At 41.3% G+C, this 26,210-nt stretch overlaps 1 protein-coding gene across 2 annotated transcripts in view; it reads right to left on the bottom strand.

Annotated features, from left to right (window-relative positions):
* Positions 1-26,210, bottom strand: part of SPPL2A (signal peptide peptidase like 2A) — a 44,232-nt gene that overhangs the window by 13,052 nt on the left and 4,970 nt on the right. Inside the window, exons 2-13 of one of the 2 annotated variants that reach the window (XM_015427940.1) lie at positions 22,147-22,266; positions 18,473-18,655; positions 14,721-14,810; positions 10,226-10,359; positions 9,947-10,098; positions 8,849-8,945; positions 7,037-7,138; positions 6,542-6,623; positions 5,346-5,420; positions 4,164-4,220; positions 3,784-3,837; positions 3,243-3,342 (exon numbers count right to left, since the gene is read on the bottom strand). In XM_015427940.1, the coding sequence (XP_015283426.1) occupies positions 3,243-3,342; positions 3,784-3,837; positions 4,164-4,220; positions 5,346-5,420; positions 6,542-6,623; positions 7,037-7,138; positions 8,849-8,945; positions 9,947-10,098; positions 10,226-10,359; positions 14,721-14,810; positions 18,473-18,655; positions 22,147-22,266 (1,246 nt within the window). The remainder of the gene's footprint in view (positions 1-3,242; positions 3,343-3,783; positions 3,838-4,163; positions 4,221-5,345; positions 5,421-6,541; positions 6,624-7,036; positions 7,139-8,848; positions 8,946-9,946; positions 10,099-10,225; positions 10,360-14,720; positions 14,811-18,472; positions 18,656-22,146; positions 22,267-26,210) is intronic. The other variant, XM_015427941.1, reaches the window with a different exon arrangement.

The following is a 26,210-nucleotide window of genomic DNA, read 5'->3' as shown; positions in this document are numbered from 1 at the left end:
CCCTATTGCAGCCGTGTGAGCGACACCTTTCCCCTTCACAGGGCTGGCCTCCTTCGGCCCTCCCTCCGCCTTGTTTCTAACAACTTGTAAAAGTTCCTGAGGGAAAGGTAGGGCAGCAGGAGTCTGCAAGCTTCACACACTATTCTACAAATAAAAAACAATCCCCCTATATAAGTATATAAGTAACTCAGGCGCTGTCAGCTATGCTGCCATATTATTTATAGGCCTAGAGTTAACCTGCCTGACCTGTGTACATTTGGTGCCACATTCCTTTCTTCTTGCTTCTCCCCTTGTTATCTCTGACCTTGTACTCCTGCCTGTGTAGTGTCTCCACTTTAATTAACCCTGAGACTAGTTTCTCAACCTAGGATCGGTTACCCTTTCCCGCCCACGGGAAAAGGGGCGATTGGCCTACAGGTGGTGGTGGGGGGACTTTTGAATCTGCAATATTATTGTATGCTTGTTCCTTGCTAGACATTCCTAACAGTGACCATGTTACTGCAACCATAGTCTATATATATTTTTTTATTTATTGCATTAGCAAAAAAGCCATAGCAACAGAACAGGATAAAAACATGTGACCAACACTAAATCCAAGCAAGTAATAACAAATCAGTCAGTTTTTGCAAAGATAAAACAAAAATCGAAATCATAAAAAAAAACCCACACTTAAAATTGTCAACTTAGTAAATACACAATTTGTTTTCCTAATCACTGCTGCTAAGAAGGAAGCCACTATAACCTTGGTTTGATTGTCAGAGGAATAATCAGACAATAACACTGAAACTACCCAAGGAAGAAAGGGAAGCTTTTCTTTTCTCATAACGGAAATGATATATCTCTCTCTTTCCTTATTCCACTTGGGGATGCAACCATAGTACTGACAATAAAGCAAAACCTTTCTTAAAAGTGTGTGCTCCGTTGTTTGGCTGTGGGTCCTGACAGGCGTCTCACCTCAACCTTTTATTTCCGCTCTCCCCGCCCTCCCTTTTCCCCTCAGCAGATGCTGAAGGAGCTGTCAAAACTTCCTCTCAGCTGCCCTCAGCCAGCCAGCCCAGCCACAGCCTCCGAGTCTGCCTCCTCTTCCCCTGGGGCTGGAGAAAGGCAGCTGATCCAGCTCGTCAGAGATGCTGGATTCTCCTCCACCAGGCGGGCAGCCACGGGCTGTCTCCCCCTGCCATCTTCTCCCTTCCTTCTGCCCCAGAAGGGTTTCTCTCTGCATTTGAAGGCTTTTTAAAAAGGTGATTTTGCTATAGGATGGTGGGAGTTCCAGTGTGGGATTTGTGTGCCTGCAATGCACACCCAGCTGCTCAGTTGCGACAGCTGCCTCATCCTCAGCAGCAGGGCAGGAGGAGCGGGGTCTGTGAGGGGCCAATAAGGAGTCGGAGGAGGAAGGACCTCAATGTGGGCAGAAGAGTGCCCTTTGAGGGGCCGGAAAGGGGGGGTGGGTTGCAGGGTAACATTTCTGCTTTTGAATTACCCTTGAGTTTGAAGTGAGGGGTAGAATGGTGCATGAAACATGCAGACTCTCACCGCCCTACCTTTCCCTCAGGAACTTTTACAGGGCGTCTGTTAGAAGTAAGGTTGAGGGAGGGCTGGAGGAGGCCATCCCTGTGAAGGGGAAAGGTGTTGCTCACGCAGCTGCAACAGGACCATTTGGACACCACCCCCACACATCACAAGTGACGTGATCACCCCAATTAAGCAAAAAATGCAGGTTTTGGTTGTGGATACAGAATGCATACACAGAATTCACAATAAATAAACCCATCATACAAATATAAGCAAGACTAGCAACATCTTTAGTTTCAAGGTTCCCAATTTTTATCCATTAATGACCCATGGCTGCACATATAATATAAGCTTTGGGAATCTTAATTATTGTATTTTAATATTTTTATTAACTTTTATTTTTAACAAAGTAACAAAAAAGTTACAGAGTTAAATGCAAATTGCAAATTAAATCAAACAATCAGATTTTAAAACTCTTTCAATAACCAATTAGTACAATGTACAAAGAAAAACAAACGCAAAAAATCATAATTAAAGTTAAATAATAATGGACTAAAGAAGAAGAAGAAGAGAAGAAGAGACTGGATTTATACCCCGCCCTTCACTACCCAAAGGTGTCTCAGAGCAGCTTACAAACTCCTTTCCCTTCCCCTCCCCACAACAGACACCCTGTGAGGTAGGTGGGGCTGAGAGAACTCTTGACAGAAACTGCTCTTTTTCAAGAACAGCTGTGCCAGAGTTATGGCTTGCCCAAGGTCATCCAGCCAGGTGCAAGTAGAGGAGTGGGGAATCAAACCTGGTTCTTCCAGATTAGAGTCCGCGCACTTAACCACTACACCAAACTGGCTCTACCAAGGTTTTCACAGCGACCACCTCTAAAGCCTATTTGAGTTGTTATCTTGTTATTTCTGTAAGCCACAAAGTTTGATTTGCACCTACAGCCCTTTCATTTTCCCTGTCCACTCCTCTACTGGAAGTAGGGTTGTCAAAAACCCAGGTTTGCCAGGGGTCCCCCAGTTTTGGGGGGGTTCTACCCGCCCCCAACACCCACAGCCACCCCTCTCCCTTCTCTCTTGAGTTCATGGAACCCAGGTTTCCTCCCAAGCCCGATCGCTTTTTTAAGGCGAGGAAACTGGCGTTTCTGGAAATCGGGTGTGCAAGGGGGGGGGGGGGGGCGGGGGACATTCCCAACATGATGTCATCACATCGGTGACGCCCCGCCCCCTCCAGGAACGCCCCCAAAGTCCCCCGCTGGGGGCGGAAGATGGACTTGGCAACAGAGGTCAATTTGGGGGGGATCGCGGGGGAACACAGTTCCCCCGGGTGAGGTGCGGGGCACACGACGAAGCCCCGCCCCCTGCTTCCAGCCGCCCCGCTTCCAGCCCTCATTCAGCCAGGAGGAGGCAGGAGAAGAGGGAGGGTAAGTTGCTTCCTCCCCGCCTCTCCCCACCCCTGCCTGCCTGGGGCCAGGGAGGGCCTTGGCGGGGCTTCCTCGCACTCCCGCCGGCCTTGCAGGTCCACCGCCGGGCCCCTGATGTCAGGAAGTGTGGCATATGCTAATGAGTTCCCCTAGCTCTTTTTCTACGAAACGACCCCTGCTTGGCAACCCTAACCGGAAGACCTAGCCTTTGTTTCCAGTAAAGACCACCCGAAATGCAGAGAATGCAGGGCATAACTCTGTTTAGGATGGCACCATAAATCTTGGCTGGTTTTTTAAAAGAAAGAATTACCTGGTAAAATAATGTCACCAAACCCAAGTAATGAAAATGGCACACCACATATCATCGGCGTACAGAACTGGAGCCTGGGCACCCTCATGACCACTGGCAACTGTAAAACAGGGTTGCAAAGCCCCACATAAGTCCAACCCAAAGGACACTTGAGAAAGAAAGATTTAAATGTTTTTATCAGAACTATTTACTCATCTACTTTATGCAGAACTTCAGATTACGAGGGACCTGAATTAAGAAAACAGGAACCAAGATGCTGAGTGTGCAATATATTATCCAAGTGGATAAGCCAAGAGAAAACTGCATGTGTATGATACACAGACACTATGCACAGAAACATTAATGAAACACACTACATGGTGAGAAAGGAAGATCTGAATTTTAGCCTGCTTTAAAACAATAAATGTTGGCCAGTACTGAGATTCAAGTACTGAAGAAATAAATTTGGAGATAGAGAATATTAGATTTCCCCCCAAAGGCTACTATTTTTCAGAGGATATGATTTAAAATCCAGTGAACATATCTGAAATACAATCCTTACTTTCTCATGAGGAGCTGACCGCTCAGCAGAGGCTTCCACCAAGTTTCCATAATTCTAGGATCAAACCCAAGTCAACAAGCATTTAATACTTTTTTTAAAGGAGAAAAGATGGCTACATTTTGAGATCAAGTTATACCTAAATATTTAGGGCATGATCCAGCCAAAATCAAGCACTTGGACATCCTATTTTTAATGGAAAATATTTAAGAACATGCTTAAATGCACTCCCACTGAAGCAAGTGAGACTTTAAAGTGCAAAACTTTAGCTGAATTATGCATTAATATGCACTAACTGCAACAGCAGCTATGAAAACTCAGTTTATTGAAATGCTTAACAGTATGTATAACAATTACTTAATGTTTAGGAGTATAATGCCTACCTTTTCACTGTTTCTAAAAGGACCTGTTGCAACTTCAACCATTATACTTTCCCCACTCTGAAATTGTAAAGAAATACTTTATTATGGAATCATTTATTACAAGCATTAAATTTCCATATTATTAAACATAAAAAGAAGAAGAAGAGATTGGGTTTCTCTTCTTCTGTATATGCCATAGTATAATGTGATTTTCTTACAGTACACTTCTACCAGTACATGCCTCAGCAAATGAAAAATGATGCTTGAAATGATAATCCAACAAAATGTGCTGAGCAGAACAACGGAACTTTAAAACTTTCTCCTTTTTTTAAAGCAGGGTTTGATTTGACTGCTGCCTTCCCCCCCCCCTTTACAGCAGAAGTATTCTGTTGCAAATATAATCTTTTTTTGAAATCCAAGAACTTGATGTTCACAATACGTTGTAGTACAACTAGCCTTCCTATTTGCCCTTGCCTCACCCTGCTGGTCAAGCCCTCCCACTTGCCCTTGCGTCCAGGCCAGCAGGAGGACTGTGGGGGCAGAAATGACGTCAGCTGATGCTCCGGATTATCCCCCAAACTCTATGGTAATACCCCTTGCCCCATGCCTAACACTCCTGAGTGTTAGGCATGGGGCAACCTTAAGTATAATCTGAAACTTAAAACTACAAATTTAACATGACCATCTCTGATGCAGAGGAATCAAAACATGGGGAAAGGCCCATGAACATTGAAAGGCCCATGTACATCCATTCAGACTTCAGTGTTTCAAAAGTACAAAGCAAAGCAACACTGCATCCAGTACTTTAAATTTCACTCCAAATGTTAATGTATTTATTAACCACTATACAGAGAGTAGCTAGCTGCATATATTCCGCAGTCACCTAAAAATGTCTGAGTTCCACTGGCAACTTTGTGGCAGAAGCCGTGCCACGTACCATATTACTCTATTTTCTCACTATATTAAAGTATAAGTCAGATTTGTCTTGGTGAAATAGTACTTACTTCCTGTTCTGTTACGTCCCTCTAAATTTGCATTTAACGCAATTTCTTCACTTCTGAGCATTACTATCCACCTTTAATCTAGAGCTACTCCCCCCACCTCATTTTATGCTTTTTTGGGTCAATTCTTTCATTATTAAAAAATAAACACTGCCAATTTAAATATGTGAAATATCACCATGTTATAAACCCATGTACTTACTTTAGTAAGGTACGGAGTGATGAAGACAAAAAATACATCATACACAAGGAGAAGACCTAGGAGAATAACACATGACTACAGAACAAAAAAATAATGTTATTTTACTTACTTTTGATAAGTGAGTAATCTTTAATGCTTTAGAATAATATAATTATAACACAGACTTAAAATTAATAAATAGCTTCTTACTAATATTTGGGCTTCTCTGTACTGGTTTCCTGATTATGATCATTTAGCATTTTTCCTGTCCCTTTCTAAACTCATCTTTGGGACTAAAAATGTACCTCTTTTGAAATGGCTGCTGGTATCCCAGTAATTTTAAAACAGGCCCATGCACACTATGCAGAAAAGAATTAGCAGCAGTTTTTAAAAAGTTTACTGAACACATTGACATTACAGGCAAGAAAACACCAACTGGATATTAACAAAAAATTTTTTTATATTCTATATATTTTAAGAATTCTGATAGCAAGACGTTGGAAATCTAAAAGAATACCATCTATAGGAGAACTCAAAAATATGGTGATGGGAATAGCTGAACTGGACAAGTTAAATACAACACTACAAAATAAACCAGAGGAACTTTTTTGGGACAGATGGAAATTATTTTATGACTGGCTGAAGATAAATTAAAACTGAATTATGCTAGTATGATATAAAAGTTGTAAAATGTGGAAGATGTAATGGATATTATAAGTTGTAACTGAGTGTGAAAGAGATATGTTGTTTAATTTTGTTATAGTGGAAAATGAAAATAAATTTTCAAAAAAAAAATTTTTTTTACAGTCAAGAGTATTTCAGCAGTGGAATCAGCTGCCCAGGGAGGTGGTGACGCTCCCCCTGACTGGCAGTCCTTAAGCAGCAGCTGGACAAACACTTGCCAGGGATGCTCTAGGCTGATCCTGCATTGAGCAGGGGGTTGGACTAGATGGCCTGTATGGTCCCCTCCAGCTCTGTGATTCTACGATCCTATATACAGAGTTCAGTGGGACTTGGTCCATCTTTTAACAATATATGGCTTCAGCTTTCATGGGCTAGAGCGTATGTTCTCAGATGCTACACAAACACAAAAATGCTCTAGCCTTTTAAGGTGTCACAAGACACCTCTTTGTTTTCATTACAACAGAACAACACTGGTACTTGTCTGGAAGTTGTAACATTCATGTATTTTTAGCTAGGTAAACAGTTTACTATACCTTGAAGTTGGGCATTTTGAGAGTTTTAATAAAGTTCAGGCAGAAAGCAATTCCCAAGATATCTTGCAAAATCCAAGCCCAGCTAAAATAAAAAATGAATTATATAAAAAAAAAATTAAAAAATAATAAAATGTTACATACATTTGCTAGAGTAACAGTGCCACCCTAAACAGAGTCACATCAATCTAAGTCCATCAAAGTCAATGGAATTAGAAGTGTGTAACTCTGCTGGGAAGTGCACTGAAGACTGGGATCCAAAGGGGTCCATTCACATGTGAGAAGAACTTCCACAAAGGCACCATTTCAGGCAGCAGCTTCTTAAGTTACATTAAAGGATATCTCAGGCTTTACTGGCAGCCTTTGAGGACCAGTCAGGGAAGGGTAACAGAAAGAAAAGGCTGAAAGCCCCTATGCCTGGACAGCCTGGATCTTGGCCTAAATATTTTTAAAAGGCATTTATCATTTCAGCTCTGAATCTTGGAATTCTTCACGTACCTGTCTTCATTCCGAAACACAACCCAAACTGCAGATACTGCTATGCAAAATCCAGCGAGGAAAATGAGCCTCACTTCAAAGGCTGTGTTGCAGCATGCAAGCCTAAACGATAAACTTGCATCACAAGTTTTGCCATAAACACAGGTCTTCTGAAACCACCAAACAGTGCAGTTCTAAGCAGAATTATGCCCTTCCAAGTTCTCAAAAGTTAATTGAGTTAAAAACATAATAAAAATGCAAGAGAAGTCATGTTGGATCAGTCCAATGGCCCACCTAGTCACACAGCAGCCAAAACCCAGGCACCATCAGGAGGCCCACAAGCAGGGCCAGAACTCCAGAAGCCCTCCCACTGTTGCCCCCCAAGCACCAAGAATACAGAGCATCACTGCCCCAGACATAGAATTAGAAGGGGGTAACTCTGTATAGGATTGCACAGAACAATGCTAAGCCACACACAGGTTTCATCCAGAGCAATTTTCTCTAGTAGAATTTCTGCACTCCAGTAAGTTACACTGAAATTATATACAGAATTAGTAATTAAAGAGATCATTTAGGGCTACCACTTGGCTGATTTTAAGCCAATTCATTTTGTAAAATGGCTAGCTATTGCCAACATCTGTCTTGTTTAGCATTTCACAGAGATTGCTGTTTGGATGTGTGGCAGACAATTTATTTATTTCCACCCCACAATATGGTTGTGCAAATGGAAATTCACAAAGAGCATACATTTCACAAAATATTTTCAAGTATGTTGATTATAAGCATACTTGCATAAGTGCATAATGCATAAGTTTTCAGCAAAGGAGACACAGCCAGACTGGAAATACAACCATCAGAGCAGGAAAACACTCTGTATGCTACTGGAAACTAGGACTTCTCGAGCCTGAGATGTCTGAGACTTGTTCTCAAACCAAAATGAACACAAGCCATGATTGCCACTGTTTTACATTATTACTAGCTTTCACATATAACAAATCAAGAGCTAAAATTTGGACATTCATGTGATGATAAACAATTGCATTATGGCCCTGACCTGGATAGCTCAGGCAAGCCCAATCTCATCAGATTTCGGAAGCTAAGCAGGGTCAAATTTTGCAAGTACTTGGATGGGAGACCTCCTTGAAATACCAGAGGCAGGAGGCGGTGGCAGGCTTTATTCAGGCACCTCTCTGAATATCCTCCAGGCCCCCAGTAGGGGTCAGTCACCAGAGGTCACCATGACTTCCAGGTGCACACACTTACACACGTACATATTAAAAAATACTAAAAAATCCCCCCAAAAACCCAACTGCATTATGGAGGGATTTAAAAGCAGACACTGCAAAAGTAGTTCCCAAATATTTAATAGCTTATCTTATCAAGAGAGCTTTACAAACCAAGCTATCTGTCTACAAAGTTCCTAGGATATCCATGCTCCTAGGCTCACCATATGTGAAGCACTGCAACAGATGGCCAGTGGTTGGATATCCACTGTGTCCTGTGAATTCTTAAATATAGTTTTAAGTCTAAAGAAAAACCTAGATGGCTAGGGTTAGTTCTATTTATCATCAATTATGACACAAATCCCTATATAACACAAAAAAGAAAAAGTGGATTACATCCTTAAAGATGTAAGAACTACAAACAGTCTGTAGAAAAAACAAGAAGAGAAATGGAGAGAAGCATAGCAAGGCAAGGCGGTTCCTCCTTTCCATACAACTGCAGTATTGGTGGAGGTAAGCATAACCCAAATAAAAGTTACAGTAATTTCTTAAACCATAGTTTCACTGTCACTAGTTATAAAACCATTAAAATTATATGAAACAATAGTACCTGCATTGTCCAAAAGGTATTTTCCTTATTAGTGCAGCAAGACAGTTGTACAGGCTTATTGCAGATGCCAAGCAGAAAATAGCAATAATGACGTAAACTATGGGAAAAACAAAAATAAATTGGTAGATAGCTACAAGAACCATGCAGTCAGAAGTTTATGGTGTCGTTAAGAATGCATATCTATTCAAGTCAATCATCCCAAGCATATTTGCTCAGAAGCAAATAACACTGTGGTTAGCAGGGCTTATGTCCTAGTGACAACGTTTACATTTGAAGCCACCATTGTATTCATATATTTCCTTACATTTTTGCTGTATCTATGTCAAATACTTTTGTCCTGCTATTCAAAAGGAAAACAAAAAGGTTTCTACTTCAGGGAAGCGTCTACAAATACTAGTTTGGCTCGCTAACTGGCTTCTATTTGTGCTCGCAACCAACCCTCTCCCTTCCCCAAGTTTTCAGATACAATGCATGAGGCAGGAATTTCTCTTGTATGTGCTAGAATAGAAAGATGGTAAGAAATGGTAGATTCCCCTCCCCCTCTTATATGTTACTCAAATTTTAGTTCAAATTAGATAAAACCCCTTCTTTCTCCCAAGGCTGAGCCTCATCTCCTTTGCACTGTGGTTAGAGAAGATAAGGAATGGTGTTCTAGCTTTGCTGTCTCTTCTCCAGACTTCAGCTCCAATGAGATAAGACCTCTGGCATATGGAAAAAACTCCAGAGATGGGCAAGGTTCCTCTCACCTGAGGTGGTGAGAAGAAACAGCAGGTTGAAAACTTCTGTGTTTTTTTCTTCAGTCTTGTCCAAAATTCAGAGCGACCGAGAAATCCCTCTTCCTGAGACCCCGGAAAGCCACTGTCTTTCTGAGTAGGCAATACTGAAAAACTGACTTTGATGGACCAATGGATGGCTTAGTACAAGGCAGCTTTGTCTGTTTATATGGAGAAAATCCCATTGTACAGGAAACAACTGTAAGAGCCCTTTCTCCCAGCCCAAGTGGCTAAGCCACTGGTTTACCTCCTCTGTGAAAATCAGGCCTGGGAAAGCATGCTTAAATTGAAAAGTAAAATTAGGTAAGTCCAAATGTCTTCTTACCTAGCCATATGTAGAAGTAGTAGAGCAAGACTAACATGATGCAAGAGAGGACAACAAATACAATCACTTTCACAGGGCTGAAAATGATACTTTCTGAACTCTTCCTTGAAACTTCTCTGGTTTCAGAGCTTGCAGCCGCCTTCAATTCCTCTCTGTCAAGGTAAGCAGGAAAAGCAGTACCATTCAAATTATACAGGAACAGCATAGCAAGAACTAGTAGTAGTTTGATATTTTTAGTTTGAAAAAAGATTTTTTAAAGAAGCATTTGAAATTACTTACAGCTCTTCCATTCCACTCCAAAAACCTCCCACTGCCACAGTGAGCACAGCAATTAGAAAGATGACCACCATGCTGAAGTCAAACTCTGGCAAAGGTGGTGAATATAATGTCACATTAACATTATATCCAAGATTCTAGAAGAAATTATAAATGTATCACTTAAGAGGGGAAATAGAAACATGGTCAAACAATAGAAAGCTCCCACTCTCCACATTTGAATACTGTGCACAGCTACACTGAACCAGATGGGCAATAGATTTAGGAAGATGAAGCAAATTGAAGATTTTAAAAATGATTACTACTACAGGGCTTTGCCATGGTTCTGGGGCTGTACCACTAATGCGGCTTACAGACTCCCTTCCCTTCCCCTCCCCACAACGGACACCCTGTGAGGTGGGTGGGGCTGAGAGAACTCTGACACAAACTGCTCTTTTTTCAAGAACAGCTGTGCCAGAGCTTGTGACTGACCCAATGTCATCCAGCAGCTGCAAGTGGAGGAGTGGGGAATCAAACCCGGTTCTCCCAGATTAGAGTCCGCACACTTAACCACTACACCAAATTGGGTTTTGGGTTGCAGTTTGGGCACTCAGTCTCTAAAAGGTTTACCATCACTGGACTAGGATCTGGGAGACCCAGGTTCCAATCCCCATTCTGCCATGGAAACTTGTTGGGTGACCTTGGGCCAGCCATACACTCTAGACCTAACCTACCTCACAGGGTTGTAATTGTGAGGATGCAGAGGAGGAGGAAGAGAGAGACACTGTAAACTGCATTAGGTTTGCACTGGGGAGAAAAGTATGCTATGTAAATAGAAATAAATATCTCCACCTATGCACTCCAAAGAAATTATCTCGACCCTTCTGTGTTCTCCAAGGGCTCCATTCCTACTTTTCCTTTTTCTGCTTTCTCTCTCTGCCATCCCTTTCTTTTCTTGTTGACTATTCTTACTGTATAAAGTTGTTGTTTTTATAAAAAAATGAGATCAGCTAACTGGAAGCTGGATCGAGAAATATGCATTAGCCAAATGCAAGGCTGCAGGTCTTGTATGCTGCAGATTGTTATGTGCTGATTTTTAAAGAAAGGTTTTAAAGAAAGATTTTTATGAAAGATAGTAAGATTTAAGAATAAAGCTTTTTGCTGCAAGCAGTCTGCCACACTTGTCTAAGAGTCCAAGAAACATTATGAGTTTTACAATTTGATATTAATTGTGCCAAGGAAAATAATCACAAAGTGGAGATGGTACGCATTGACAGGGACAAGTATGAATACAAATGAAAGATAAAAAACTGGCAGTTAGGTATTGTAAAAATCTTGGTTCAAGTGATATATATATATATATTTGTATGAGTCTTGGGGAAAGTTGTTTCATACACTATGCTTTTAATTTTATGGAAAAGACCAGAGTGGAGGAAAACAAATTAATAAACTGAACTTGATACACAGCTGTAAATTTGAAAGAATACCCTTAGAGATGGCAAGACTTAACATCGATATCTTAGGAATCAGTGAACTTAAGTGGACAGGAATGGGCGAATTTAACTCAGAAGACCATTATATCTACTACTGTGGCCAGGAATCTCGTAGAAAAAATGGTGTGGCCTTTATAGTCAACAAGAGAGTGCAAAAGTCAGTACTGGGATACAATCTCAAAAATGACAGAATGATTTCTGTCCGATTCCAAGGCAAACCATTCAACATCACAGTAATCCAAGTCTATGCCCCAACCACTGATGCAGAAGAGGCTGAAGTGGACCGGTTCTATGAAGACCTACAACACCTTATAGAACTAACACCAAAAAATGATGTCCTCATCATCATAGGGGACTGGAATGCTAAAGTAGGAAGTCAAAAGGTAACCGGAATAACAGACAAGTTTGGCCTTGGAAAGCAAAATGAAGCAGGGCAAAGGTTAACAGAGTTTTGTCAAGAGAACACACTGGTCATAGCGAACACCCTTTTCCAACAACCTAAGAGGCGACTCTACACATGGACATCACCAGATGGGCAACACCGCAATCAGATTGACTATATAATTTGCAGTCAAAGATGGAGAAGCTCTATCCAGTCAGTAAAAACAAGACCTGGAGCTGACTGTGGTTCAGATCATGAGCTACTCATTGCAAAATTCAGACTTAAATTGAAGAAAATCGGGAAAACCACGACGCCATTCAGGTTTAACCTAGATCGCATCCCTGATGAATATACAGTAGAGGTGAAGAATAGATTCAAGGGTCTGGATTTGATAGATAGAGTGCCTGAAGAACTATGGACAGAGGTTCGTGACATCGTACAGGAGGCAGCAATCACCACCATCCCAAAGAAAAAGAAATGTAAGAAAGCAAAGTGGCTTTCTGATGAGGCTTTACAAATAGCAGAGGAAAGAAGGAAAGCGAAAGGCAAAGGCGAAAAGGAAAGATTTACCCAACTGAACGCAGATTTCCAGAGAACAGCAAGGAGAGATAAGGAGGCCTTCCTGAATGAACAGTGCAAAGTAATAGAAGAAAACAATAGAATGGGAAGGACTAGAGATCTCTTCAAGAAAATTGGAGAAATCAAGGGAGCGTTCCATGCAAAGCTGGCCATGATAAAGGACAAAAACGGTAGGGACCTAACAGAAGCAGAAGAGATTAGGAAAAGATGGCAAGAATACACAGAAGAACTATACAAGAAAGACCTCGATGTCCTTGACAACCACGACGGTATAATCACTGACCTCGAGCCAGACATCCTGGAATGTGAAGTTAAATGGGCCTTAGAAAGCATTACTAACAACAAAGCTAGTGGAGGTGATGGTATTCCAGCTGAGCTATTCAAAGTCTTAGAAGATGATGCTGTTAAAGTTCTGCACTCCATTTGCCAGCAAATTTGGAAAACGCAACAGTGGCCACAGGATTGGAAAAGATCAGTATACATTCCAATCCCAAAGAAGGGCAATGCCAAGGAATGTTCAAACTATCGCACAATTGCACTCATATCACACGCTAGCAAGGTCATGCTCAAGATCCTACAAGCTAGGCTTCAACAGTACGTGGATAGAGAACTACCAGAAGTACAAGCTGGGTTTCGAAGAGGTAGAGGAACTAGAGATCAAATTGCCAACATTCGCTGGATTATGGAGAAAGCAAGAGAGTACCAGAAAAATATCTACTTCTGCTTCATTGACTATGCTAAAGCTTTTGACTGTGTGGATCACAACAAACTATGGCAGGTCCTTAAAGAGATGGGAGTACCAGACCACCTCACATGTCTCTTGAGAAACCTGTATAAGGGCCAAGAAGCGACAGTTAGAACCGGATACGGAACAACTGATTGGTTCAGCATAGGAAAAGGAGTACGACAAGGATGTATACTGTCACCTTGCTTATTTAATATATATGCAGAGTACATCATGCGAAATGCTGGCCTGGATGAATCACAAGCGGGAATTAAGATTGCTGGGGAAAAGATCAACAACCTCAGATATGCAGACGATACCACTCTAATGGCAGAAAGTGAAGAGGACCTAAAGAGCCTCTTGCTCAGGGTAAAAGAGGAGAGCGCAAAAGTGGGCTTGAAGCTCAACATCAAAAAAACTAAGATCATGGCATCCGGCCCCATCACTCCTTGGCAAATAGAAGGGGAAGTCGTGGAAGTAGTGACAGACTTCACGTTCCTGGGATCCCAGATCACCGCAGACTGTGACTGCAGCCATGAAATTAAAAGACGCCTGCTCCTTGGGAGGAAAGCGATGGCGAACCTAAACAGCATGATAAAAAGTAGAGACATCACCCTGCCAACAAAAGTCCGCATGGTCAAAGCAATGGTATTCCCAGTAGTCATGTATGGCTGCGAGAGTTGGACTATAAGGAAGGCCGAGCGCCGAAGAATAGATTCTTTTGAACTATGGTGCTGGAGGAGACTCTTGAGAGTCCCTTGGACTGCAAGAAGAACAAATCAGTCAATCCTCAAAGAAATCAACCCTGACTGTTCCCTGGAAGGCCAGATAATGAAACTGAAGCTCAAATACTTTGGCCACCAAATGAGAAGGGAGCACTCACTGGAGAAGACCCTGATGCTGGGAAAGATTGAAGGTCAAAGAAGACGGGGACGGCAAAGGATGAGATGGTTAGACAGTGTCATCGATGCAACGAACATGAAATTGAGCCAGCTTCAGAGGACGGCGGAAGACAGGAGGGCCTGGCGGGAGATGATCCATGGGGTCGCGAAGAGTCGGACTCGACTGTGCGACTGAACAACAACAACAACAACCCTTAGAGGACACTTTCACAAGGTGTCAAAATAATGTTTCACAAAACCCACACCCTGGTAGTCAGAACCAAGAAAAAAGGCAATAGGCATATGTATGTAGCTGCATTTAACCTGATAAAAATATTGGGGGCGGGGGGGGCACTGGAGAGAGGTTGAGAGAGGTTCCTGATTATGAAACCAAAATCAAGTATTTTATACAAATTGATATTTTAGTCATAAAAAGCAAGTAATTTTGAAAGCTACTTACCTTATTAATGTCAAGAACATCCGCATAAGAGATAAGTACAATCGGAATGCTGAGATTCTTATACATGGTCCTGTCACCTGAAGGAGTATCCTAGAAAAAGAAATGCCACAGTATGTCTGCATAACTGAACCAACAACTGAACTCGCTACCTAAAGGCTAAGGACAGAACATCTCCCTCAGGCCCAAGCCGTACATTAACAAGGACGTGAGTGTGGAGGTACAAGCTAACCATTTTTTCCAGTACCTCTCCCCAGTTAATAGTCACATAATAGCCCCCCCCCCCCCGGCTGTACAATACTAAGAAGATTCAGACTGATGACACGTCTGAATCTCCCCTCAGCATACTGGACTTCACCTTCTCTTCCTTTAAGAAACTTCAGTATTAGGCTAAGCAACCTGCCAGTGAGGCCACCACAGTAGCTGCAGTGTTTCTCAGCACATCCATCACAATCAATAGGAAACATGAACTGCTAGAAACATTAAATGTAAGAAATACATTTTCTGGACACTATGGTAAAAATACACATTGGACACATAGACACCACCTTCACCAGAAGCCTTCTGACCGACAAACATATCTACATGCCTCCAGCTGTCATCCTAAACATACCAAACAATCCACGGTATACAGCAGGGCTCTATACTATAGCCACATCTGTTCAAATGCTACAGACAGAGATCTACGACAAACTTTTTTGGAACTGAAGTATCCACCTGATGAAGTCAAGAAATAGATTAACAAAGCCAGAATGGTACCCAGAGAAAACCTGTTGCAAAACAGGCCCAAAAGAGACAATAACAGAACACTACTAGTGGTCACATACAGCGCATCTCAACTCAAAACACTTCAACATATCATCAGCAGCTTAACAACCTCTACTGGATAATGACAGTTCTCGTTCACAAATACTGGGGAGATGGCTGAGTTACAAGTTATTACAACACACAGGACAATGGAACCCCCGGGCTTAACAGAGATATTGGTTTCTTATCTCACTACACATGCTAAGATGCTAAGATGAGATTTCTCTCATCTGTTTGTAAACTCTTTTATTATGCTACATGCTAATTTGCTGCTATTCACAGGTCTTACCCAACTGCCTTAATCCAATTTTAGCTATCTTTATTGCTCAGTTTCTTATGCATCTTGACTGTAATTAGCCCTTCCTGGCAACACCCTCCCCACCATCTACCTATATGTAATGGTTGGTGACTTCTGTTTCAATGTATCTGAAGAAGTGTGCATGCACAGGAAAGCTTGTACCCAGAATTAAACTTTTTTTGTCTTAAAGGGGCCACTGGTCTCAAACTTTGTTCTAATTTTTATGCCAACACAAGCTTTTGTGGAATAGAGCCCACTTCTTCAGATCTGAGAATTCAACAGCATTCTTGTGGCACCTTGGACGTGTAACAAGATTTTTGCTCCAGCATCAGCTGTCACTAAACCCAGTTCTTCACATCTGAAAAATAAGCTGCAGTCTAGTCGCACCTTCAAGACTAACAGAATTTTAAACAAACATAATATTCCGTGTACTGCAGCCCACTTTTTCAGATATGAAAAATAATATGCAGTAATGGCTAAGTGAACAAACTATGTAAATAGAAGCCCAATCAAATAATTTTAAAATAAATGGAAAGCTTATTACTTATATTTAACCTAATAACTGAGAAGGAAATATAGAAGATATTGAAATGATAAATATAAATATTTTCCTAATATATAATGTAATTGAAAATGGGTGAAAAGAGGGGGTAATATTCACTTATTTTATAATAGTTATTTCATCATTTTATCAATTGCTGTATAATTTTATTTCAAATTATTGCCTAAAATTATTATAATATGCTTATTGGATATCATATGGGGCAGTCTATGACTTAGCATAATACCAAATATTATGAAATTATTACTTAATTAATATTAACTGATGCTTGGTAAGGTATTAACTACAACTTATCACAATTATGGCTATTATACTATATAACATTACCATATAATTGGTTTTTTCCACTTTTCTGATGTCCCGTTCATACTTAAATTTTAAAAAAAGAAACACAAAATTAAGAAACCTGTAGGAAAACATTCAACCTCCCAGGACACTCAACAGGGAATCTCAAAGTAGCTATTTTATTGAAAAGGAATATCGAAAACAGACTAGAACAGGAGATTGCTGAATTATAAATTATTACAACACTCAGGACAATGGAACCCCCAGGGCTTAACAGAGATATAGGGACACTCAGTTCTCACATCTGTTTGTTAATTATTTTATTATCTGTATGCTAATTTGCTGTTATTCACAGGTTTTACCAACTGCTTTAATCCAGTCTTAGCTATCTTTACTGCTCAGTTACTTATGCATCTTGACTCCAATTAGCCCTCCCTGGCAACTAACCCCCAACCCCACCCTCTCTCTGCCTATATGTAAGGGTTAGCAAAGTCTGCTTCAATGTATCTGAAGAAGTGTGCATGCATACGAAAGCATATACCCAGAATTAAACTTTGTTGGTCTTAAAGGTGCCACTGGACTCAAACAGTTTTCTTCCACTTGTTGCTAAAGGCCATTTCAAATGCACAGAAGGGTGCTGCCTATAATCCCAAACAGATAACAGCAGGCTTATGCAGCCAGTTTACATCAAGGCTGCGTGGGGAGGTTAGAAAAGATTTAATCCTTCAGCATCCACACACAGGCTTCCCTGCCTTGTTACCAGCATTTCAGCCTTTAAAATGCTTAATAGTATGGGAAAATTGGTTTCACTGAAGGATCAGATCTCTTCTTTCTTCCGTACATTCCACCCCCACCCCCAGACAAACTGAGGCTGTGCAAGCCTGCAATTTCATTATATAGATGAAATTAGATGCATCATTACTCAACAGATGATTGGAGAAGAATCTCATTTTTCCAGGAAGAAAATATTACAATTTGAGTACTGGAAATATCGGACATCCTTTCATTTTTAGTGAAATACTGAGTAAAAATGAAAGGACAGGATGCTAGAAATGAAGCCGAGATGGGTGTCTGCTGCCCCACAAAAACTATAATTTAAAACAAGGATAGCCAATTTATGTATTCTTGGGGTCCATTCTCTTCTGCAGCCATTTGTTCAGGAGCCCAACCAATACGCGGACATACACATGACTCCCTTGCATATGCCACCTAGTCGCAAAGGCTTCCCAGTTATACAACATCTGGGTTCAGGCCGAGCATTGCAAACACAATATGTAACATTTTCATGCGTACTGTACACTAACTCAGAGAAGAGTTATGTAACTTTAAAGGGTGGTTAATTCCAGGTAGGTAGCTCTATTAGTCTGCAACAGTAGAATAAAATAGGAGTCCAGTGGCACCTCGAACTAAAAACTTATTCCAGTGTAAGCTTTTCTGAGTCAGAGAGGCTCATTATTAGACACATTATTTTATTAGCCTTTAAGGTGCCACCAGATTTCTGTTTTATTCAAGCATACATTATTTCTCTTTCCTATGATCTTTTTACTTTAACCCACAAGTAGAACTGTGGAGACAGTTTTTCTACAACACCATCACTAAGACTGGGTAGAGCTACCAGGGGCCCAGATAAAATTGTTCAGGAAGCAACTATGGCATGCTGAATGCTAGCTGGCTGTTTCTGAAACGGGGGGGGGGGGGGGGGGGGAGACAATCCTTACTGAAAATCACAAGGATGCTATAAAAATACTATTGCAGTTTAGACCTTTTCCTCATTGGAAGACAGCTACACACACTATAACTTACTAGACCAGTTTCGCTGGCAATCAGCAGTATTTTAGCATCCAGATTTTGAGCGATCCATGCCTTCTCCAAAAAACTGCAGTTTCCCCTCTTTACTACAACTGCCTTGTCCTTCATGATATCGTGTGGAACCTCAGACGAACTGCAGAGCAATTTGGGGGCCAAGACCGTCAGCCTTGTAGGAGTCTATAAAGATAAGAAAATCTCTAATATTAATACCTGTAATGGAGTTCAAACAGTTATTTCAGACATTTTAATATGCATTGGAAATGAGTGAATTGAAGAGCGTTACTCTGCAATATGAAGCCATTCTTGTGGGAAAACTAGGACTGGGGAGACCTGGGTTCAGATTCCTGCTTTCCAGGAAACTTACTAGGCAATGCTGAACTAGTCATTTTCAAGCGGAGGCTGGACGACCATCTTTTGGGTATGTTCTAGGGCTATCTTTCGGCTATGCTCCTGCAGAGTGCAGGGGGTTGGACTAGATGACCTGCAATGTCCCTTCCAACGCTAACATTCTATGATTCTATGATTCTCAGCCTCACCCACCTCACAAGGTTGTTGTGACAATAAAATGGAGGAGGGAAGAATCATGCACAGTGCCCTGAGCTCCTAAGAAGAACTGCTAGATTAAAAAGCACTAAATATGTGTATTCAGTACCAAAGAAAATATATCCTTAGAAGTTACTGTACAGTACATATTGCTGTTTGGAGATAACATTTTTGAATGCTCTGTAGTATTACAAGTTCCACACCAGCAGTACAGAGAGCAATAAGTTCTAGCTCCCCACACTCCCTATTGAGAGAGTTCTCTGTTTTCAGAGCAGCTTTCTTCTTCTTTTAAGCAGAAAAGCATTCAGACCCATGATTCTGCATCTGCACTTCCAAACTGTTCTACCGCCTCTGGATGACAGCTATGTTATCTCTTTTCATTCTGCTACATGCAGAGATCCAGCTATACTCATGTTTCTGGGCTTACTCTGGCTCATGCATACTCCATACTGGCATAATCCAGCCATTTGGATGCCACATTATTTTGACTTGGGATAAGCAGATCCCCTTCATTGTGATTCCATTATTTATTACCTTGGGTTTACTGCAGTTGCCTTCCCCACAAGAAAGGAGAATTATGGAAAGTATACAAATCTGATTTTAAATAACTATTGAAAGAATACTAATTTATGAACTGTTTTTAGATCATTATAGTAAGAACCTTATTGTGCCATTTGTTTGTTTCTAACTGGAAACAGAAACAGTTATGAGTTTTCTTAATTGAAAAGCACTATGTAGATGGACTTCCAGTTTAAGCGTTTCGCCGCTTGGACGCGTCCCGTCTCGCTCTGATGGGGACGCGCCATGACCCTGCTGACGGGAGAGGTCAGAGTTCGTCCCAGACCTCCCCGGGGTCTCTGTAGGAGACCCTCAGCCTGGGGAGCTGGGGAGAGCCTCTTCCAAGGTGACGGCCAAGGAATTGAGGCTCACCTTATCCCCAAAAGGTACCGTTGCCGCGGAGCCAATATGGCGCTTAGAGACAACTGTCGGAGCAAGCAACCACGATCAAAACTTTAAAATGCTTCCAAAAGATCTCCAGGTCTCCAAACTGTGAGTTAAGCAAAGCTCAGGTGAAAAAGCGAACTGACCTTGGTTGTAATTCAAAGCGCGTAAGTTTGAAGCATGGAGGGAGAGGGACCAAGCCTCCCCCTTTTTTGTGAAAAAGATTTAAAAGTGGTTTTAAATCGGAAATTAAAAGACTTAAAGCTAAAATAAGCGCATAAGAAGTTAAAAAACTGCCAAAATATACAAAGCGGATTTAAATCGCATAACTTTTGTCTTGTTCTGGGAAACTTACTTCTTGTTGATATTATGGCTGGGAGAGGACGGAGGGTGCCGGAGAAAAAACTGGTGACTGGAAATAACATACCAACGACTCCTTCCCAGAACCAGGAAGTAACTACAGACTTTTCTTCACTGTTAGCAAATGCACTGCGCCCCCTAATGGAACAGATGACTAACCTCAACACCAAGAAGAATGAGGACTTAAAAGAACTGTTGGCGGAGGCTTTGGCCCCATTAATGGATTACAAACAGGAAGACCATGTGAAAGAGATGGATATAGCCTACAGGATCTACCCAGACTTAATAAAAAAGAATAAACTCCCAGGGGAAACCTATCTAAAATTCACGAAACGATCTACCAGAGAACTGGTGCTAAAATCTACAATGGGAAAATCTTTAAAAATTAAGAATGAAGAGATAAAAATACTAAAAGACATTCCCTTTGACATTAGAAAACAGCGGAAACTATACAGGATGCTTACTCTCACTCTGCAAAAAAAGGGAGTACCATATAGATGGTTATTCCTGGAAGGACTGAGTTTTAATTACTTGGATAAAAAATATAAAATTGATTCTGTTCCAAAAGCTGAAAAATTTATGGATCAAATGTTTAATCCAAAATATAAAAAGAAAGAAAAGAACTCTAAACCGGAGCAGGATGATGATGATGAAGAAGAATCCTACTCACAGGATTCAAAAAGCACTACTTCCACATCACCAGAATCATCAGAATCGGAGAAAGGAGCAGCCGCCCCTAAACCCAAGAAAACGAAGAAACGCAGGAAGAAAAGACTCTAGAACAAGAACAATAGTTCTTAAAGACAGAATTTGTGCTATTAAATGCATACTCTTAAAGCAATACTGCAATGAATTAAATTGTACACCAAACTTGTAATATTAGGTTAATAAGCCTTATTTTTAGCTAATAAGACTGTGATATGTATTAGCTCTCCTTTCCCCAAACCAATAGATGATATAGTTTAGAATAGTGGTCCCCTTTCCACACCAAGTAGTTTCTATGTATTAGTCTATCCTTTTCCCATTTCCCATAGTTATAGTGATAGGGTATAGTTTCCTTTCCCCTCTTTAGTTGTAGTTTTTTGTAGTTTATAGAAAATGCAAATTTAAAAATCCCCTTCGGGGGGCAAAAAAAAGAAAAAGAACAGCACTGTGTAAATGGCATAAATAATAACATATTTCACAGAACTGTGACAGCAGTCCAACGTAACATAAAATCGGATAAAGAAAATCAAACCATTCAAGACCCCCATGAAAACCAGTTTAAACTTTCTAACAATTTTACATTATTTTTTACATTGCAGAACAGTGCAGCTGCATTCTTTTGCTACAGAAAAACAAACAAAAATCCTTTGATGTTTCAAAAATAACTATTTTGGCAGCATTTCCTAATAATGATTTTTATTTCTTTTTATTGTATGCATTTCAGAAATACAGTCTCAGAAGAACTCCAGATCCTGACATTATGAGAGAGACTCCAGTAAAGATTTCCACTAATACAAAATACCAAACTTCAGGGAAAACTGGAGACAATGCCATGAACATTTTAAGTTTTGGTACAACATCTTTTCAAATGAAATTCAACTGAATCATAAGAAATGTAGTGCTGTGTAGTCATTAGAATATCAATCTATGATTCAGGAGACCCACCATGAAGTTTACTGAGTAATTTGGGGCCACTCACTCTATCTCAGCCTCCACTTTCTAACAGAGTTGTTCTGAGGATAAAATGGAGGAGAAGATGATGAATGTCCATGAGCTTCAAGAAGACCAGGATAAAAATGTGATAGATAAATAAGATTGAAAGAAACATGATTACTTACAGCACTACTTAATGAACTGGGAAGAGAGGTCCAAGCAGGATTATAGACTATGCAGTAGTCCTTTTTAAATAGAGGATTGTCATTACTAAAAGCATGAAGGATTCCTTCTTGGGCACTTATCTAAAATAGAAAAGGAAATTTTCAACATTAGACATTGTTTAGACTATGGATAGCATAATGACCTTAACAAGACTAGTAGCATACCATTAAGAACTGAGATTAGGGAAATTTCATTAGTTAATTTCTTGCCACACTATTTTTTATACAGAACAACTTCAGTATAAGGAAATTAATTGCAAAGAATTTCACACAATTCAGGTGTTTCCAAACTATCCAGAAAGCGAGTAGAACTTTGGAACATGTTCTAAGCATCCCTTTTGCCACCACTTTCTGTTCCTAACTGCCCCCTCCCAAAGCCAGTCTTCCCCGCTGCATCCTAAAATGTGTTTATTCCTCCGCTTCTCAGGGCTGATTTAGTTTTTCTGCAGCTGAGCTTGAAACTCCTTGATTAGACACAAATATTCCTACAACTGTTGTGGAATTCCCATAAATCACTCTTCCTGGCCCTTCTTCTACCTCTCCTGTTATTAATGACGAGTCTCTGAGAGAGTTCGTAACAGCATTTGTTAATCAGCTTCACCCATGATATGCTAGATTTCTTTCTGCAGAAACAAATGCCTCTTCCCTGTTCCTGCACCATTTTTATTCAAGATGCCACATTCAATTCATTGGTGCATTTGCTGAGTGCACAGGTGCACCAATGCAGAAGTTCAACATCTGTTATGAAAAAAGCAAATGAACAAACCAAGTCCACAGCTGTGGGAGAAAGAAGCCCACGTATGGGAAATGTGTTACAATGAGTACCAGGAAAGTAAGGGACAAAATTTTAAATGAAGTTCAGCAAGAGACTGGAGTCATGCATCATTTAGGGATGCAACCTTCTTAACTAGGGAGCCTTTCCAGATTTGCAACAAGTACAAATTATTTAAGTACTGTAAAAGCTGATACAGGCTCCAGAAGTGATTTTAAAATGTCATTATTCCTGAAACATTAAAAACAAATCTGCCTAGTCGGGAAATCACTCAGCAGTTATGACCCAACTGGACACACAATATGGAGGCATTTTAAAAATTGTCTTGGGGGGGTGTCAAATCACAGCTGATTTGTGGTGATCCCACGGCATTTTCAAGGCAAGAGAAGAAGAGATTGGATTTATACCCGCCCTTCACTACCCGAAGGAGTCTCAGAGCGGCTTACAATCTCTTTTCCCTTCCCCTCCCCACAACAGACACCCTGTGAGGTAGGTGGAGCTGGGAGAGCTCTTTCAAGGACTGCTCGTGAGAACAGATCTGAAATAACTTGTGACTGATCCAAGGTCACACCAGCAGCTGCATGTGAAGGAGTGGGGAATCAAATCTGGTTCTCCCAAATTAGAGCCCGCGCTCCTAATCACTACAGCAAACTGACTCTCCAAAGTGGTTTGCCATTGCCTGCCTCTGCGTTATGGCCCTGGTATTCCTTCCAAATACTGACCAGGGCCAACCCTGCTTAGCTTTCAAGATCTGATGAAACTGTCTTACATTTCAGAATAAATTTCATACTGAAATATTAATTAATATTAACTAATATTAATTTCATAAAGTTAGTTGGTGTTTAGAACAAGACCACAATCTATGTCTACTGTGTGCATTTATATTTAGGACTCTCTCCTAAGCATAATGATCTGCAAGTAGGTCTCACTGAATTACTAAGCATGATTAAGTTCAGATAGTAAGATATAAAAATACATTACAGTTATATCCTGTACCTTGCCTTGTTTTGTCAGTGAATCAGCCAAGGTGATTTAACAAAGTGTACAATGGACCGCATTAATGGGGGGAGGGTTAGGGAACACCCTGTATCCATTTTGTCTTTTTTTGCTTCTCTGGCCAACACCGGCTCCCTGCCTACTCTTTCTTCAGCTTTCAGTTCTACCAATCAGATACAAATAAAAATAAACGAGCCTCAAAAGATCAAATATTAACTTAGATAGAATCTGAGTCCAACAGATACAGTATGGTTAGAGTGCACTCGGAGTCAGAAGAGTAGCTTCCTGATCAGCTAGCCCTAAACTTCAGCGGTCTAGCATTTTAGTGTAATTGTTCTTTGTGCTGCAGTTCTGGAATAGATTAAAAGTTAGCTGCTCATGGGATAAACAAACAGGAAAGTACTCATCTAGCCACAAACAAGAATGGTACAATGCAAAAAAAGAAACATTTCCTCTCTGTGCTGAATTGGGATGGAGGGGATAAACTAGGGTTGGGGGATGCATCTCTCACAGTATACATCCCCCAGACCTAATTTCACCCCATTCTTGGATACTATGAATGATTCAGGAATCTGCCTCCTTTGCAGATTATTAATTAGGACTGGATGAAGAGACAAAACTGTAACTCAGCAGCAGAGCATCTGCTTTGCGTACTGAAGGGCCCAGGGTCTGTTCCTGGCATCTCCAGTTACAACAACCAGGTAGCAGGTGAGGTGAAAGACCACTACCCTAGATAGCTACTACCAAAGAAGAGAGTCCTCAACTGTGTTCCAGAAGCACATTTCCTCACATCCTAATAAATCCCCCTGCATTCCATTTCAGAATGGTCAGAGCATATAAAATGTATAGCATCCGAATCTGGCAAGGAATTGTATAGTATTTCTATGTATATGTGGAATTGTATAACAATTAACTTTCACACATGCTAAATAATGTAGTTTCAATCAACTCCAGCAACCGTTTGCACGTGGATTTTGCCATTTCACACAGTAAAATCCAGTTGCAAAGTGCATTGAAAGTGGATAGAAAGTGTGTTATTTAGTGTGTTAGGAGACCCAGCTAAGCTCTGAGCAGGAGCAGGAGGCAGAGGTGCTAGAGGGTGAGTGTTTTTTTACTTGCTTTCAGCTGAGGGGATTCAGCTGAGGATATTGTGCGGGAGAACTGGTCTGGGAGGGTGTGAAAGGGCTTAGAGTTGTTGCAGAGTCCTGGCTGCTTGAGAGAGGGAGAGGAAGGGGCATTGTTTGACCGTGATTGACTGTACTTTAGTATTTAAGAAACCACTTTGACAGAGGCACGAGTCTCTGGCACGAGCCGAAGGGGGAGCTAAAGGGCTCTTTGCCTGTGGCTCTTCGCCTAGGGGCTCTGTGAGATGCCCAAGAAGAGCTAGAAAGCGAAGGCCCTAGGCTCTTTGTCTTCCCCATAAAGTAATTTGACTTCGACAAGAAAAACCACATAAATACAAAATGGTTTTAAAAGGGGGATTATATTTACTTATTTTAAAAAGAATTATGAAGCCAGAATGCCAGCAGGGGGTTGGGGGCTATCCAGTGTTTTGCACGGAGTGTCACATGTATGACTATCTGCCCAATGGACAGAAGTCTTGGGTGTGTGCTCGGTGCAAGGAGCTCCTGGTTCTCAGGGAACGTGTGTGCTCCCTTGAGGCCAAGGTGGCTGACCTGGAGAAGCAGAGACAGTCAGTTAGGCGCACAGAAAAGACTCTCGGGGACTTGTTAGATACGTCCCACTCTGGATCTGGCAGCCCCGCTGCTGTCAGGGAGCATGAGGGTCTAGGGGTAACAGGGCACCGTGCTGAGGATAAGGGGAATGTGCCCTCAGAAGGGACCTCTTCCCCAGCTGGTGAGCGGGTATCCTTTTGCACCAAGGAACCATCCCTGGGCAGGGTGGGAGGGGGGCTCTTGCTAGTGGGTGATTCGATCCTTAGGCAGGTAGATAGCTGGGTGGCGAACCCGCGTACTGACCGTATGGTGACTTGCCTGCCTGGTGCAAAGGTAGCGGACATTACGCGTGTTTTAGATAGGCTGGTAGATAGTGCTGGGGAGGAGCCAGTGGTCGTGGTGCATGTCGGCACCAACGATGTGGGGAAATGCAGTCGTGAGGTCCTGGAGGAGAAATTTAGGCTGCTGGGCAGGAAACATAGGTCCAGGACCTCCAAGGTAGCCTTCTCAGAAGTGCTACCTGTTCCACGCGCAGGGCCGGAGAGACAGGCACAGATCAGGAGTCTCAATGCATGGATGAG

Source organism: Gekko japonicus, unplaced genomic scaffold (genome assembly GCF_001447785.1).
Source record: "Gekko japonicus isolate JY-2015 unplaced genomic scaffold, Gekko_japonicus_V1.1 scaffold772, whole genome shotgun sequence".
Lineage (NCBI taxonomy): Eukaryota > Metazoa > Chordata > Lepidosauria > Squamata > Gekkonidae > Gekko > Gekko japonicus.
This window is presented reverse-complemented; position numbering and strand designations above follow the sequence as displayed.